General features: G+C 48.0%; 1 protein-coding gene across 4 annotated transcripts in view; it reads left to right on the top strand.

Annotated features, from left to right (window-relative positions):
- Positions 1-2,251: 2,251 nt before the first annotated feature.
- Positions 2,252-16,031, top strand: part of OTUD5 (OTU deubiquitinase 5) — a 30,329-nt gene continuing 16,549 nt past the window's right edge. The window contains exons 1-2 of one of the 4 annotated variants that reach the window (XM_053670597.1): positions 2,252-3,609; positions 14,173-14,266. In XM_053670597.1, coding sequence (XP_053526572.1) covers positions 3,022-3,609; positions 14,173-14,266 — 682 coding nt within the window. In that variant the 5' untranslated portion in view covers positions 2,252-3,021. The remainder of the gene's footprint in view (positions 3,610-14,172; positions 14,267-16,031) is intronic. The other 3 variants (XM_053670598.1, XM_037159498.2, XM_037159508.2) reach the window with 3 other exon arrangements.

Below are 16,031 nucleotides of genomic sequence, written 5' to 3'. Positions count from 1 at the left end.
CAACTCGGACTCTAATCCTGGAGGGAGAGAATTACTTACCTTCTCTTGCCCCAGGCTGCTAATCTGTGAAACAGAGACAATTGCTCTTTAAAAAATTTTTTTAATTAATTTATCCTTAGAAGGGAAGGGAAAGAGAGAGGGAGAGAAATATGGATGTTTCATTGCCTCTCATGTGTCCCCTGCTGGGAACTGGCCTGCAACCCAGGCATGTGCCCTGACTGGGAATCAAACCACGATCTTTTGGTCCGCAGGCCCACACTCAGTCCACTGAGTTATACCAGCCAGGGCTGACAACTGTTCTTTTATTCACCAAATATTTATTAACTGAATATCATGTGCTAGCCCTGGGGATACAGAGATGAGCAAAGTAGACATCATCTCTGTTCTACAGAGGTCAGCATGGAAGACAACTAAGCAGTTACAATATAGTGCAGGAGAACTAAAATCAATAGATTACAGAAGAATATAGATGACAGGAGAAACTAACCTGACTGACACACAAAGAATGAAATGTAGTTAGCCAAGCAAGAGACAAAAGGGTAAGAATGTTTCAGGTAGAGGGAACAGCATGTGCAAAGTCCTGGAGGTTAGAGATGTACCCTGGGGTCTTTGGGAAACTGAAATTTAGTTGAGTAGAGTTGGGAAGGAGGATGTGAGAATACAGCGAAGGAGAGGATATAGCAATAAGCCAGATCACAAAAGGCCTTTGAAGCTAGGATACAGATTTTGGACTTCATCTTAAAGATAATGGGGACCTCTAAAGGCTTATTAAACAGGAAAGTCATCATGAGGTTTGTGTTTCAGAATGATCATTCTGGTTGTGGGTAGTGAATTCTAGAGAAAACAGTACTGGAGGAAGAGCAGTGAGGAGGCTTTTGCAGTAGTCTAACTGGTAGGTGATGGTGGCTTGGACCAAGTAGTGGCAGTAAGAGTTTGGAGAGACAAAAGATTTGAGAGGTAGAATTGTCAGGGCTTGGGATTGATGGGCATCTGGGAACTGAGGAAGAGGCAAGGCTGACTCCTAGGTTTCTGGTTTGGGCAAAGGCTGGGGGCTGCCATCTACTGAGAAAGAGAACATCAAAGCTGTTAGCACACAGTGCCAGGCACATAGTAAGTACTTGGTGATGATTAGCTACAATTATTATCATAAGATCAGTTTTACATTTGTGGTGCTGGACAAATATCCAGTAGAGAGTAGGATATATAGGTCAAGTGAGATGGTCATGAGAAGATTCAATGTGATAACGTGCACAGGCATTGGGCACAGTGCCCTGAACACAATAGGCCCAGTAAACATGAGTCCTCTCATTAAGTTTCATCAACAAAAAACACAATAGTATATTTATTACTAACACCCTTCAGAGTAGACTTCAATTAAGGTTGCCATCTGAAGGCAGGTTAGGTGGCACTCAGAAGAGCTTTTTTTGATGATCTCTCTTTCAGTCAACCTGTTGTGTGGCTTGGTTCCTAAGACATAGGGAGCGAGCCCTTACCTCCTATAACAGGTTCTTGGTTCATGAACTCATAGGAACCCTCTAACTACTACTTGAGGTAGTCTAGGCAGGCATTATCATTCCCGTTTCATACACGGGTAACCCCAAATTTTAGACACAATGATTTGCTCAAAGCCTGGGATCCTCCCGGTTCACTGTCATGCCTACTAATTTATTGAGCACTTACTGTGTGCCAGAAACACTACCAGACCCTTTACAAGCATGAATCTCTGATCCTTAAATTGGAATTATCATTGCACTGTTACAAATAAGTAAAAATGGAAGATGGGGTGGATGTTAAATGGCTTGCCAGAGATCACTCAGACGGGAGGAGCAGAACTAGAATTAGCTTGTAACTATCCAGCCGCTCAGTAGCAGAGAGTTTTACCAACCCCATTGTGAGACACTGGCTGGTGACAGAGATGAATACATAAAATTTTGTTTGATCCAGGTAAACTCAGTTTCACACACACAAAAAAGGCAGCTGTGTCACGCCTGCGCACCAGCCACAGGGGCGGGGAGGTCAACGCAGGGGCGGGGAGGTCAACACAGGGGCGAAAGTGTGGTGGTGCCAAAGAGGGCGTGTCTACTTCCCAAACACCCAGTTCCTTTTGGTGTATGCCTGTCACAAGGTTGGCCCGTCTGACGCAAATGACTGCATCTCTTAGCCAATCACCGCAGCACTCAGCCTGTTGTCAGAGTGAAGCGGCGCCCGCCTCTCCATTGGTGCGGATTTGCAGGTGGGTGGAACCGGAAGTGACGCTTCAGGGGATTGCTCCGCTCAGGGAGTGTTGATATTTTCCTGTCAGTCTGACGGAGAGCGGTCAAGTTGGAAGCCTGGAAGGGAGGTGCTTTTAAACCTGTCGTGTGCGGGACAGGCTGGGCTGTCCTGTCGCAGTACCTCTGCCTGAGAGTAAAAGCCTCGTCGAAAGAAGAGCAGGACGTCGCGGACGAGAAAAAAGGCCAGGAACCGGGGTGCCAACTTTGACATCTGAGACGGAGATTCACAGGAGGCCGATTGCTCGCCTCCGATTGGCCATTGGTCGTCAGCGAGGACCCACGCAGTAGCTTCAATTGGTTGGTGCCCGCAATTGTTGTGGCAGTGGTGAAGATTTTGCCCACGTACTTCCGAGCAAGAGGCGGGGGTTGTGCTCTGGCGCGCGTGCGCGGCGACTGGGGGGCCCCACCCGGTAGTTCAAGAACTTGCCAGGGGGCGGGGCGAAGAGGTGCTTGTTTTGGTTCTGTTTCCTTTGACACGGAAGGCCGGAACGAGCGTGACAGTCAGCTTGCCGAACTCGGAGAGTAGGCGAAGACACTCGCCGCACTGCCTGCATCTTGGATTTCACATCCGGGTTCTTCTGTCGCGTGACCCGCGTGCCGCCTACGGTTCTCCAGCCGGTGCCTCAATCTCTTTATCCGGATCCATTCGATTCCCATCGTGCTTCGCGCACCGCATTATTCCCTCATCCGGGTTCTCTCCCAGCGTGCCGTGCGCCGGGTTTGCTGGGGGCTACTGTGGTGTCCCGCCATGACTATTCTCCCCAAAAAGAAGCCGCCGCCTCCCGACGCCGACCCCGCCAACGAGCCGCCGCCGCCCGGGCAACTGCCCCCGGCGCCGCGCCGCGGCGGGGGTGTGGGCGTGGGCGGCGGCGGCACGGGTGTAGGCAGCGGCGACCGTGAGTCGGGCGTTGTGGGGGCCCGTCAGCGGGCCTCACCGCCACCTCAGGGCCCGCTGCCCGGGCCACCGGGTGCACTTCACCGCTGGGCGCTGGCTGTGCAACCTGGCGCAGTGCCGGGCCCTCGGCCTCAGCAGGGCTCTCCACCTCCTTGTGGGGGCCCAGGCGGTCCTGGCAGCGGCCCGGGGGACGCGCTGGGCGCATCTGCAGCAGGTGTGGGCGCGGCGGGAGTGGTGGTGGGCGTGGGCGGCACGGTGGGCGTTGGCAGCTGCTGCTCCGGGCCTGGCCACAGCAAGCGGCGGCGTCAAGCCCCGGGGGTTGGGTCAGTTGGAGGGGGCAGTCCGGAACGAGAGGAGGTCGGCGCTGGTTACAACAGTGAGGATGAGTATGAAGCGGCTGCAGCACGCATTGAGGCCATGGACCCTGCCACTGTTGAGCAGGTATGGGCTTGGGATGACAGGTGAGTGGGGATGGTGGATGGGATCCCCAAATTAGTTAGAGACCCAAGGGACTTAAAACGTCTTCTCGGAGCCTCATACTTTTTCCTCTGGTGGTAAGGGAGTAAGACACCTTCTTTCCCTTCCCTTTTTACCAAAAAGACTTAAGGTTAGAAGCCCCAGATAAAACGGAGGACTTAAAAGATGGTGTCTTTTCTGTGGCGTCTTCTGTGCCCGGGGGCCAATAGGTGGGAACACCCTCAGGGACATGGGCAGGTTGGAATGTGTCCTGAGGGGAGTCTCATGACTCTCCAACAGACTTTGATCTGTGTTCAGTGGCTTGAGATTTTTTCCCTCTGAGATGAGAATCTTGAGAATTCTCCTCCAGGGGACACAAGTAAGGTAGAAACCTCAGAGATGTTCGAGTGTCCTCAGGATTCTTATACCCTTTCAGGGGTCTGAGACACTATATAAGGTATATAGTGTCTCTCCTTCCTTCTCAGGGGGACACAGGACAGGACCCTCAACAATGGGGTCTGATATTTCCTCAGGGGTCCTAAGCCTGCCTTCAAGGGCTTATACATCCCCTATACACACATATACATCCCCTTTAGAGAGAGGGATCTTCTGAGCTTTCCTTCAGGGATATGGCTTCTCTTGGGGAGGTAAGATACTTTCCCCTTGGGGACAAGAACCAAAACCAATACCCAGAGACCAGAAACTATACTGGGGTACATGAGATTCATTCTCTAAGTAACAAGGGTCTATGCTTTCTCTCACACTACCTTGGGGACAAGAGTCTGAATCTCTCTCCAGGAGCTTAAGCTTCTTTTAAGTGATAGATCTTTGGCTCCTCTTCCCCACCCTCATAAGGCCTTGAGCCTTTCTTCAAGAAAATGAGACTCACAGTTTTGGATACTGGAGCCTAACCCCACTGACCTTTTAGACAGTGGGCCTGAATCCTCTTTAGGAAATTGATATCCTCCCACAAAGGTCCTAGGCAAGGTAAAGTATTTAGGGGACCTCTCTCCTCAGGGCCTTTTGTCAAAGTGGTTCTCCTTAGGGGTGTAAGGCCTAAGACTCCCCCTCCACACACACACACACACACACACACATATGCACACATGTGCATACACACAGATATGACCTCCTTCTACCCGATTATGAAGGACAGAAACACGTCTTAGGAGTATCATAACACTCTTTCCCTCTATAACAGGGTTCTAAGCATCTCCCACAAGTGCCTGAGATCTAGGCAGCATGGAGTCCCAGGGATGGAGTCTGAGGCCTCCTTGTAGATCTAAGCCTGCCTTCAATGGGCCAAGACCCACTGTACCAAGGACACTTGAGCTTTCCCTCAAGGACAAGAGGCCCTTATGTACTCCATTGACTTCTGTGTCTCTATAGATGAGGTCTGAGCCTCCCCCTCAAGGAATTTAAGGGAACCCTCAGAAATAGGACCCCTCACCACCAGAATTGATTCCTGAGACCCTTCCCTTAGGGGCATGGATACAGAGTTCCTGGGGAATAGGGTCCTGAGTATTCCCTCCCCACAAAGAGTTTGAACTTGCTCTCATGTGCATGAGACACTTCCCCCACCTTAGGACCCAAGTATATACTTGGGTATATGTCCAAGTCATGGAGGCCTTTTAGGGGCCTAAGGTTTCTTGCCTTGGGGATTTGAGCCTAAGACCACCCTCCACTGGTGAACTAAGTCCTGAGAACTGCTCTCTCTCCTTGGGGACATAGGTAAAGTGGAATGCTTGGAATCTTCCCAGGGGCCTAAGCTTTCCCCCAGGAACAAAATATCCTTTACCTCAGGGAGGGGCGTGAGCCTGGGAGGGGTATGAAACACCACCCAGCCAGGCAATCCTTTATCACCAGGGAGAAGGACTTGAGGTACTGCCCCTGACCAGTGTGGATAAAGGCTTCCCCCATTAGACAGAAGGACCCTGCTGCCCTTCACAGTCATGAGAAACCCTTACCCTCGGGCCAGAAAGGTTCTTTTGCTTTCTGTGAGAAGTTTGTCAGTTACTGGAGACATGGGGACTCAGGCCTCCTCTGAAGAACTAGGAGATACCCTGAGACTCACCCTGACCCAGCTCTGCTTACTTCTCATTTCCAGGATCAGGGAAATATTCTGAGCTTCCTGAATTGCTTTTAACACGCTTTTTTCTTCCCAGAGACAGGAAGTGGGTTTGGGACATTCCCACTCCAGGGAAATTCTCCACCCATATCACTGTCCCCCTTGGCTCAAATAAGTTTTTCTGTACTTCACAGGGGCCTGGGCCTTGTCTTGAGCCTCCCTCCTTGTTGCCTTTCCACCCATTACTACTCCAGGCAGGATAAAACATCTGGACCCACAGAGTCAGGACCAAGAGTTGTTTCTTCTCTCCCTGGTTGGGGTAAAGTCTGCCTTTCCTCCTTCACAGAGCTACATCCCTGGTCCCAGGGACAGAGAGGAAGAAAGTCATGTGCTGCCATGGTGACTAGAATGATACCTTATACCCCCTTTGCATTTCCTAGGTTGGGAGTTCCTCCCTTATACTTGTCCCCATGAGAACATGGAAGTAAAGCTCTGTGGTTGCGTGATATCTTCCCTTCTTAACTACAGAGGAGAGGCTTCCTCTCCTCCCACTTCTTGGGACAACAGGAGGAAGATGCTGCTTTCTATCTTACCTGGTCCAACTTGGGAACTTTTGGGGATGAAAAAAAGAGATTCTTTCTGCTGCCCCAATCTTGGTCCTGAACTGTCACCAGGACATTTGTACCCTGGAGGCCAATTAGATCCCTTGGGAAAGAGGGGAGTTGTTGAGAGGGAGCCCACATGGTGAATCCAGTCCTCCTAATTGTTCAGATTTCCTGTTTGTCCTGATATTGTGATAATACCTCGACTACAGTTAGGAACCCTTTTGGAAGCTTATAGTCAGAGGTTTCCTTTCCCAGGCATGGCTGCCTTACCGAGAGTCTGCTGTATGAAAAGAATAGCTTGAAAACACCCTCAGCTTGAGGACCCTGTAGAACATTTTGAGGACAGGGCATGCTTGCTGAGGTGGTAGGAGAAGCTGGATCTGGCATTATAGTCAGCGTGCCTGGTTTCCCACTCAGGCTTCGCTGGGGCTTTGCTGGATGAACCAGAATAGTTCTGCCTCTTCTCTGGGTCTGTTTTCTCATTGATTAGGTAAGGTGGGGTGTCATTTAGCTTTGGGATTTTCGAGAACCCTAAGCTAAAGCCCTCTGGACCTGGAGGTGACAGAATGGTGGGTGTCTTGAGAAAGAAGTGGATTTCTTCCCCTCGTTTCCCTGCTCCTGTTTTCTCCCACCCATCCGTGGTTGGCAGAACAAGCAGCTTGTTTGGTCTGAGGTTCAGGGTTAGTGGACTGTGATTTTTTTTTTTTTGGCTTCCTGTGCTGTGATGAATAAGCTGAGGGGTTGCCTGTCAGGGAGCCTGTTGAATGGTGTGGAGGTAAGGTCATGTGTGGAAAGAGTTTGGGCTTTGGAACTGGGTGGGCCTTAGTTCAAACCCCAGGGTCTCTAACAAAGACCTTCCATTTGGCTTCTAGGAACCTGCCAATTCCTCTAAAGGGAAGGCAGAATGGTATGGCATGAAGTGGTCCCTTCCTGAGTGGTCTGGGTTTGAGTCCTGTATCTTTGATCAGTTCCCTTTTCTGGGTCTCAGTTTCTCCATCCATAATGGGTAATGGTGAGAAGGGAGATTGGACTCAGTGTTCTGAAGCTAGTTGTAACCTCTTCTTTATCCCTGTTCTCCACTCCCCCAACCCATCACTGGGCCCCCTTGACTTTTGGGGGTATGCTTCAAAGTTTCAAGCAATGTTCCACTTCCTTCTCCCTGGCCAGTGCTTTAGGTTCTTTGGTGGTGGTGGTTTTTAAATTGGTACAGCTATATTGAGACATAATTCACACACCATGCAGTTCACCAACTTAAAGTATAAGATTTAGTGGCTTTTTGTATACTCACAGAATTGTGCATTCATCACCATGATCATTCAAGTTTAGAACAGTATCATCATCCCTGAGTTCCTTCATCCACTTCCAGCCCCTGACAACTGCTAATATACTTTGTCTTGGTTGATTTTTCTCTTCTGGATAGTTGATAGAAATGAGAATCATACAATTTGCAGTACTTTGTGACTTGCTTCTTTCAGCATAATGTTTTCAAGGCTTATCCATGTTGTAGCATGAATCAGTACTTCATTTCTTTTTGTTGCATAATAGAATCTTTGTTTTTTTAATTCTGCCCCCTAGTGGTTTGGCACTAGATTTTAGAGCCTTGCTCTTTTCTCATCCCTCTACCCTGGAGAGCTTGTGTTAGTCCTTAGAGAGGAGTGCATCGGTCTGTGTTTCTCATTGGATAGGTTGCCTATATTTTATGCAGGGAGCTGAGCCATACACTGGTTCCTGGGTGTTTTGGGGAAGAGAGGGGTGGTCTTGGCACCAGGCTTGCTGAGACAGAGCTGTGAAGTCAAGAATACTAAATACCTCTGCCATGGGCTCTGGGAAGACATTTGTTTATGAGTTGCCATTGCTGCTACCATCTTCTCCAGCTTCTTCCCCCTTCAGTGGCAGCTCATTTCTTGATGGGTAGGGTCAGTAGCTTCCCAGGCTGTGATGGAGTATAAACCTCTGCTGCCTTAATTCTAATCCTCTCCCAGGGCAGGTGGAGTGATGCTGGAGAGATGAATCCTGTGGAGTGATAGCCATATGACATACGATAGCCATATGGGAGCCTCACAGCTCACACCAGGAATGCTACCAGTGGGTTGTATAATTTTTCAGTGGCTGTTGTGACAAATTATCGCAAACTAGGTGGTTAAAAACAATAGGCATATCTTCTCTCACAGTTCTGGGGGCCAGCAGTCCAAAATCCAGGTGTTGGCAGGACTACATGCCTTCCAGAGGCCCAAGAGGAGAACCCAGTCCTCTTCCAGCTTCTGGGGGCTGCCAACATTCCTTGGTTTGTGCGTCCATCACTCCAACCTCCATTTGTCTTCACATCTTCTCTGTATATGTGTGGTTTCCTCTTCTGTCTGTATCAGATCTACTGTTCTAAGGCCACTTGTGATTGCATTTAGGTCCCATCCAGATACTCTGAGATAATCTCTGTATCTCAACATCCTACATCCTTAACTTAATCACACCTGCAAAGACCCCTTTTCCTTACAAAGTAACATTTACAGGTACCAGGGATAAGGGCCTGGTATGTTTGGGTGGTCATTATTCAGCCTACTCTACAGTGGTATTCTTTTTTTTTAAAGATTATATTTATCTTTACAGGGGAAGGGAAGGAGAGAAGGAGAGAAATATAAATGTATGCTTGCCTCTCGTGGGTCCCCTGCTGGGAACTGGCCTGCAGCCCAGGCATGTGCCCTGACTGGGAATCGAACCACGGTTGTTTGGTTCACAGGCCTGTGCTCAATCCACTGAGCTACACCAGTCAGGGCTACAGTGGTATTCTTGTTTCCTTTCCAGGGAGGGAGCTCATTAAGCGCTCTCATACTGGGCAGAGTCATGTAATATTTGAGTCTGCCCATTATCCCTGTTACTGGGAGGCTTGTTACAACATTTCACAGATTGGCAAACTATGGCTCACAGTATGTCATCACATGGTTGATAATTGGAGCTGGGTTGGAATCTAAGTCAGTTGGGTCCCATAGTGTGTTTCAGTATTTCTTAGGCTTTTGGACCAGTAGGTTTCAGGGTCTTGCACCTGGGATCCCCTGGTGTCAGAGAGCTTTGTCCAGCCCCTTTGTGGAGGCTCAGAGATGTGGTTGGACATGCCCACAGGGTCAGTAGTGGGCTTGCAAGATTGAGGGTCTGTACTTGACTTCCTCAGGCCCCAGAGCATTAATGTAGTTTAAACTTCTATATGGCTGGGCCAATCCCCACCCATCACTCCCACCAACCTGTGCTTCCTGGACCATTTTCCTAAAGAACGTCAAAGTTGTCACCTTTCCTGGAGGCTCCTGTCCAGCTGAGGGAAGGAAGAGAGTGTGTTAGGAGCTCCTGGGACTGTATAAACTTTCTGGAACCCAGGACCAGGATCTCCCTGTTCTCTCTCCCTACAGGAAGAGAGAAAGGGTTTCAGCCAGAGCCTGGGATCTTAAGCCTTCTGGTGCCAAAGTCAGTGGGTGGGTAGTGGCCTGGCCTCCAGATCCAGGCCCACATGCCACTCTGGCTGCCCCAGGAGTAAAGCCCTGCTTGTGCAAAGCCCTGCTCAGGCAGTCTTCATTTTTAGGGCTAATCTAGGCTTTCCCCAGGATGGCCTACCAAGTGTGTCTCCATGCTGTGGCTCATGAGGCCTCCCCTGTTGCCTCTATACTACATCTTGCTGATGCCCAGACTCCAGGTTTTTTGCCTTTGTGAAATAAGGATAATGCTTCCCGCCATCCAAACTGTGATAAGGACAATTATGAGGTCACCTTTTGCACCTGGCACCTGGCATGGGGCAGGCATTTGGCTAGTATAATTTCATCTTTCTTCCTGGTCCTGCCCCACTTACCTTCATAGTCCTACCCAGGACTTTAGTTAGCTCTGCTGAACTCATTGCTGGCCTCTGGTGTCCCTGGTACTACATGGCAGAAGTGATTTCTTATCCAGTTTTCAAGTTTTTCTGGAGGTCTTGCTGTTTTAATCCTTTGCTCAGGTAGTGCCTGCTCTCAGGTGCCAGCCTTAATGACTGGCTAGGTCCCTTCTGTATTTCCTAGCACTCCTGTGTTCATCTCTTTCACAGCCCTGTTCACTCTTGTTTGTGGTCATTGCCTCTTTCCCCGCCCCTTGAACAGTTGGTGAGTTTATGGAGGGCAGAGGGCAAGCCTGATTCATTTCTCTGGCCTCATTGCCAGCCCAAGGTCTGGCTTAGTAGCTGCCTGCTAACCCTTTGTTGGATAAATAAGTAGGAGCCCCTCTCATCCCCTTTGATCTTCTTTCCCTCTAACACTTGAGGGCAGGAGGTTGTTGTGTGCCCTTATTTTTTTTTTAACTTTTCTGTCTGCTCTAAGGCTGTAGTCGTAGTTGCAGCTTTTCTGCTAGAGACCCTTGGCTAGGGCAGGAGCTGCAGTGCTGAGAGAGCAGATCCTGTGGGGCAGGGATTGGATTTGGGGGAACTGGCTGGAGTCTAGTCGATAGCCTCTGAGGCAGGAGGGACATTTGGACTGCTGGAATGTTGTACACAAGCAAGAGTCTGTGTTGTCCATGGAAGCCCATTAAGGGCTTCCCAGTGCCTTTGTCATCTTTAGAACGCCAGCCAGTCATACCTTCCCATACCTTCCCAGGGTTGGGCCTTAATGGTGGGGCTGCTGGGTATTCCTTGGTCACCCCTTCTTCATCCCCTCCTTTCCAGCCACTCACTTAGGACCTCTGAGGGCCTCTCACTTGTACATTATCTCTGTCTCTGCTGGTCTCACCCCTTCCTTTCCATGATTGGTAACCACCACTTAACCAGTGTTTAGTACATTATTTACAAAGCCTTTTCTGGTCCTGAAGCTCCTCTGATCCTCCCCCCCCCCCAATTTTTTTATAACTTTATTTTATTTAGATTTTATTTATTTATCTTTAGAGGGGAAGGGAAGGAGAGAGGGAGAGAAATATCAATGTATGGTTGCTTCTTGTGCGTCCCCTGCTGGGAACTGGCCTGCAACCCAGGCATGTGCCCTGACTGGAATCGAACTGCGATCCTTTGGTTCGCAGGCCCATGCTCAATTCACTGAGCTACACCAGCTAGGGCTCCTCTGATCCTCTTGATAGCTCTTTCAGGTATATCACATGTCCCCCATTTGATAGGAAACTAAGGCTTGAATAGCTCAGGAGCTTACCCGAAATCATGCAGTGAGTGAGTGAGTGAGTGAGTGAGTGAGTGACAGAGTGACAAAAGTTGGGGTTGGAGCCCAGAGCTTTGGTCTCCAAACTTTGTGCTTCCTACTTTACCAGTAATTTCTCTCACCTGAGCTGGGGGGAAATGGCCTACAGAGAGGTGATCCCCTGCGGTTGGCAGTTGTCTGGATCCTATAAATCCCTAGGCAGTGTGATGTCCCCAAGGAGCAGGCTTGGGATTTTTGGTTCCTAGCCTTGATACTTGTTCAGGCTGGCTTCTTCTGATGACCAGCAGAGGGCATAAGAGGCCTGGGAAAGGTCTACTGCTTTTGGTTTGTTTGGTTTTTGAAATGGAAAATATGTTTTAAGTGACACGTAGACATTAAATTTTTTAATAGACTATATTTTAGAGCAATTTTAGGTTCAGAGCAGAAGGTATAGGGAATTCCCATTATACTACCTATCTTCACACATACATAGACTTTCCCATTATCAACATCTCCTACCAAAGTGATACATTATTATAATTAATGAACCTACATTGACACATCACAATCACCCAAAGTCCATAGTTTACAATGGGATTCACTCTTTTTTAATTTTGTCATTTCTTTTTTAAGTATCAAATCTTTATTATATTTTTCCATTACCATTTACTCCCTTAATACCTCCATTGCCCCCCAACAATCACCACACTGTTGTCCACGTCCATGAGTCCTTTTTCCCTTTTGCTCAATCCCTCCACCCCCCCAACTAGCTGTCATCTGTTCTCCATCTGAGTCTGTCTCTGTTTTGCTTGTTTGTTTTTTTTGTTGTTGTTGTTAAGATTCCACATACAAGTGAGATCATATGGTATTTGTCTTTCTCTGACTGGCTTATTTCACTTAGCATAATGTTCTCCGGGGTCATCCATACTGTCGCAAAGGGTAAAACTTCCTTCTTTTTTTATGGCCAAGTAGAATTCCATTGTGTAAATGGCCCATAGTTGTTTTATTGGGATTCACTCTTGGTGTACATTCTAGGGGTTGTGGACAAATGTAAGATGACATGTATCTACCATTACAGTATCATATATAGTACTTTCACTGCCCTAAAAATCCTCTTTACTCTCTCTTATCATCTCTGCAATATTTTGAAAAACACGTTTGAAAATACACGTTTGTACAAGTTCACTTAATCCAAACCTTTGGGGCCAGATGTGCTTTGGAATTTAGAAAATTTCCAGAATTTAGAAAAGTCATCTGGTATATATACTGCCTACCTGTAACACCTCCAGGGGGCACTGTGGCAGCACCTCATAATCAAACACCCAAATGTTTCTTAATGGAAATGTTTAAATATTCACCTCCAGGTGGGATAAATAGGTTCTTATCAGCCCAGGTCACACAGTGATGCCAAATGAGTTATATAAAGACTTGGTTTTCAAAGCTTTTTGAGTTTCGGAATTTTGGGCAAGGGATTGTATACCTCTTATAAAGAAGGAGGTGAGGTGCCCTGACTGGTGTAGCTCAATGGATTGAGCGCGGGCCTGTGAAGCAAAGGGTCACCGGTTCGATTCCCAGTCAGGACACATGCCTGGGTTGCAGGCCAGGTCCCCAGTGGGGGACACATGAGAGGCAACCACACATTCATGTTTCTCTCCCTCTCTTTCTCCTTCCTGACCCCTCTCTCTAAAAATAAATGAATATATTTTTTTTAAAAAGGAGGTGAGGTAATATCACCTGCAATCACCTGTATCCAACACTTAGGGATAATATTTTGTTACATAGCCTTCCTAAGTTTGTGTGCATATGTGTTTGTACATATATGCATGTATGTGTATGTGTGTTTGTATAAAACGTTCTCAATCACAAGTAAAATAATAGTTTGCATACATTTTATCTTATACAAGATGTTGGAATTCCCTAGCTATATGTGGGGCTCAAGATTTTACCAATAGCCCTGGCTGGGTGTCTCAGTTGGCTAGAGTGGCATCCCATTACACCAAAAGTGTGGGTTCTGTCCTGGTCAGGGCACATACAAGAAGCAGCCAATGAACCCTGGCTGGTGTAGCTCAGTGGATTGAGTGCAGGCCTGCAAACCAAAGGATCGTGGTTCGATCCCTGGTCAGGGCACACGCCTGGGTTGCAGGCCAGTTCCCAGCAGGGGGTGCACAAGAAGCAACCATACATTGATATTTCTCTCCCTCTCTCCTTCCTTTCCCCTCTAAAGATAAATAAAATCTTAAAAAGAAAAAGAAGCAACCAATGAATGTATAAATAAGTGGAACAACAAATCTTTCTCCTTCCCTTCCTCTCTCTAGAATCAATTAATTTAAAAAATTTATAAAAAGATTTTACCAATAGCTCCCTTCTCAACATCTCTCCTGCCCTAAGTGGCTAGAGGTTTCCCAGGTGAAATGCCTTGAAGTAGAGCCAGGTCACCCCCCCCATACTTGCCGGCCCTGGGCCTCTGGCTACCTAGGGAAGGTCCTGCATTGGATTCCCCGCATGGTCAGCAGGAGGCAGAATGCAGCTGGGGCCCCTCTGGGAGCAAGTCTTCTCACACAGTGAGTGCTTCTTTAAAAGAAAGGGTCTCCTGCTCCACATGCATGGAATGGTCAAACAGGGCTGAGAACTTCACCTTGCCCAGTGTCCTCTCAGCCAATCAGCTGGGCCTCTCAGGAGCTCAAGGGCAGAGCTCTGGGGAGGGGGTACAGGCCTTTCCTGTTGCTGACCCCCTACCTCTTCCCTGCAGCAGGAGCACTGGTTTGAAAAGGCCCTGCGAGACAAGAAGGGCTTCATCATCAAGCAAATGAAGGAGGACGGCGCCTGTCTCTTCCGGGCTGTAGGTGAGTCTCTGCCTCAGCCTTCAATTGCCTAGGGCTGCCCCTGAGTGTCCCAGTTGTCAGGAGTAACCCCTGAAGCAGATTTGAGGACAGTGTTAACTAAACTAGTCTTTTAGGGACTCCAGGCCCCAGCCTCAAGTTGGTATCTGGCCTCTAGCCCTTGGTCAGGAGGCAGTGTGGTGATGTGAGAGTAATAACAGCACAATAGTGATAAGGAAAATAACATTACTTAGGGACAGATTGCCCTGTCAGCCACCACAGGAAACGCTTTTAATTCTTTCCCAAACGCTGGGTAAGTGTCAGGACTGTTGCTTCCATCTGTCAGATGAGAAAAACAGCTCAGAAATGGGCAAGGATTGCCCCAGGTCAGATAATACATGGTAGAGCTAGGAGTTGGAGTCTGGGTTAGGTTAGTCTGAGGGCTCTTAACCATAGTACACTACTTTCTCCTTGGGATCGTAGATAGACCTTTTGTTTAAAAAAAAAAAACCTTAAAAGTAGAGACAGTAGTGAACCTTCAAGTACTCATCATTCATCTTCCAAATAGTCATCAACACGTGGCCAGCCCTGTTTCATCACTGCCCTGCTTGCTCTTTCTCATGCTTCTGAAATGAGTATTTTTAAAGCAAAACCCAACATTGGGTCATTTCATTTTTAAATATTTCTATTATCTTTCTCTGACAAATAGGGTCCTAGGGTCGGTCAGTCTGTTTGTGTGTGTGTGTATGTGTCTGTCTCTCTTTCAACATGACCAAAATGCCATTATTGTACCTAACAAAATGAATAATTCCTCAACACCATTTACTTTCCAATCTAAACCCAACAAGCAGTCATGAGGTCCTATGCTAGAGTCCAGGGGAAGCTGGAAGTGTGATCTGATTCTTTTGGGGCAGTGATATCTTCCATAGAATGTGTCCTCTGATAGGACCTCTGAGCTGGGAGTCAGAAGCCCTTTTTTTGTTCTGGCCCTCACTCATAATTTTTATTGTTCCACCTGTGAAGTGGTATTGATTTTGAATGGCTCCTTAAATCCCTTCTGGGTCCGTTGTTCTCAATCTGTGGGTATTCCCCTCTACCCCTTGTGCCTGCTGATGGGCTGTACTGACCCAGGCTCCACTCCAGGCTGTGCTGGTGATTCTCCATGTGACCTTGAGCAAGCAGCTTTTTTTTTATCCTGAGGCTGTTTTTTGTCTATAACATGAGGCTAGAAGACCCAGTGTTGTAACAGTTAAGTGTGATGACTTAAGTAAATTCCTTTAGTACCTGGCAGCATAGTAGCCCCTCATAGAAGAGTAGCATTGGTAAAAGCTTGAATGCTATTCTCAGTGGTGCCTCAGAGTCAAATGTTTGTTGAACGGGTAAAAGAAAGGTGGGGTGAGTGGTTGTCTTCTTCTTTTCTACTAAACAGGAGGTTTGTGCAGTGGTCTCTGCTGGGCTAGGAAATTCCCAATCCTCCTACTCTTGTGGTTCAAATCTGTGTTCTCCTTGAGATGTTTCCTAGAGAAAGAGGTTGGGAGGCATCCTGGACCAAAGGAAAGTGAAGAAAGAGTAGGTGCGAGCCTTTTCAGTGCTAGGTCCTGTTCTGAGATCTCAGGCTGGTTGTAGGGTAAGCAGGGCTGCTGGTGGAATGAGGTTTGGAGAATGCAGTTGGGCATCTGGGTCTTGAGCAGTCTTTGGGGCAGACCTTGGGGCTAGTGAAGACCTGCCTTGTGAAGTAACCCACATGTAGAACAATATTTGCTCATGTGTTCATTTAGCTATTTTCCAC

The sequence above is a fragment of the Artibeus jamaicensis genome, unplaced genomic scaffold (genome assembly GCF_021234435.1).
Source record: "Artibeus jamaicensis isolate MK-2021 breed Jamaican fruit bat unplaced genomic scaffold, CSHL_Jam_final contig_60, whole genome shotgun sequence".
NCBI classification, from domain to species: Eukaryota; Metazoa; Chordata; class Mammalia; order Chiroptera; family Phyllostomidae; genus Artibeus; species Artibeus jamaicensis.
This window is presented reverse-complemented; position numbering and strand designations above follow the sequence as displayed.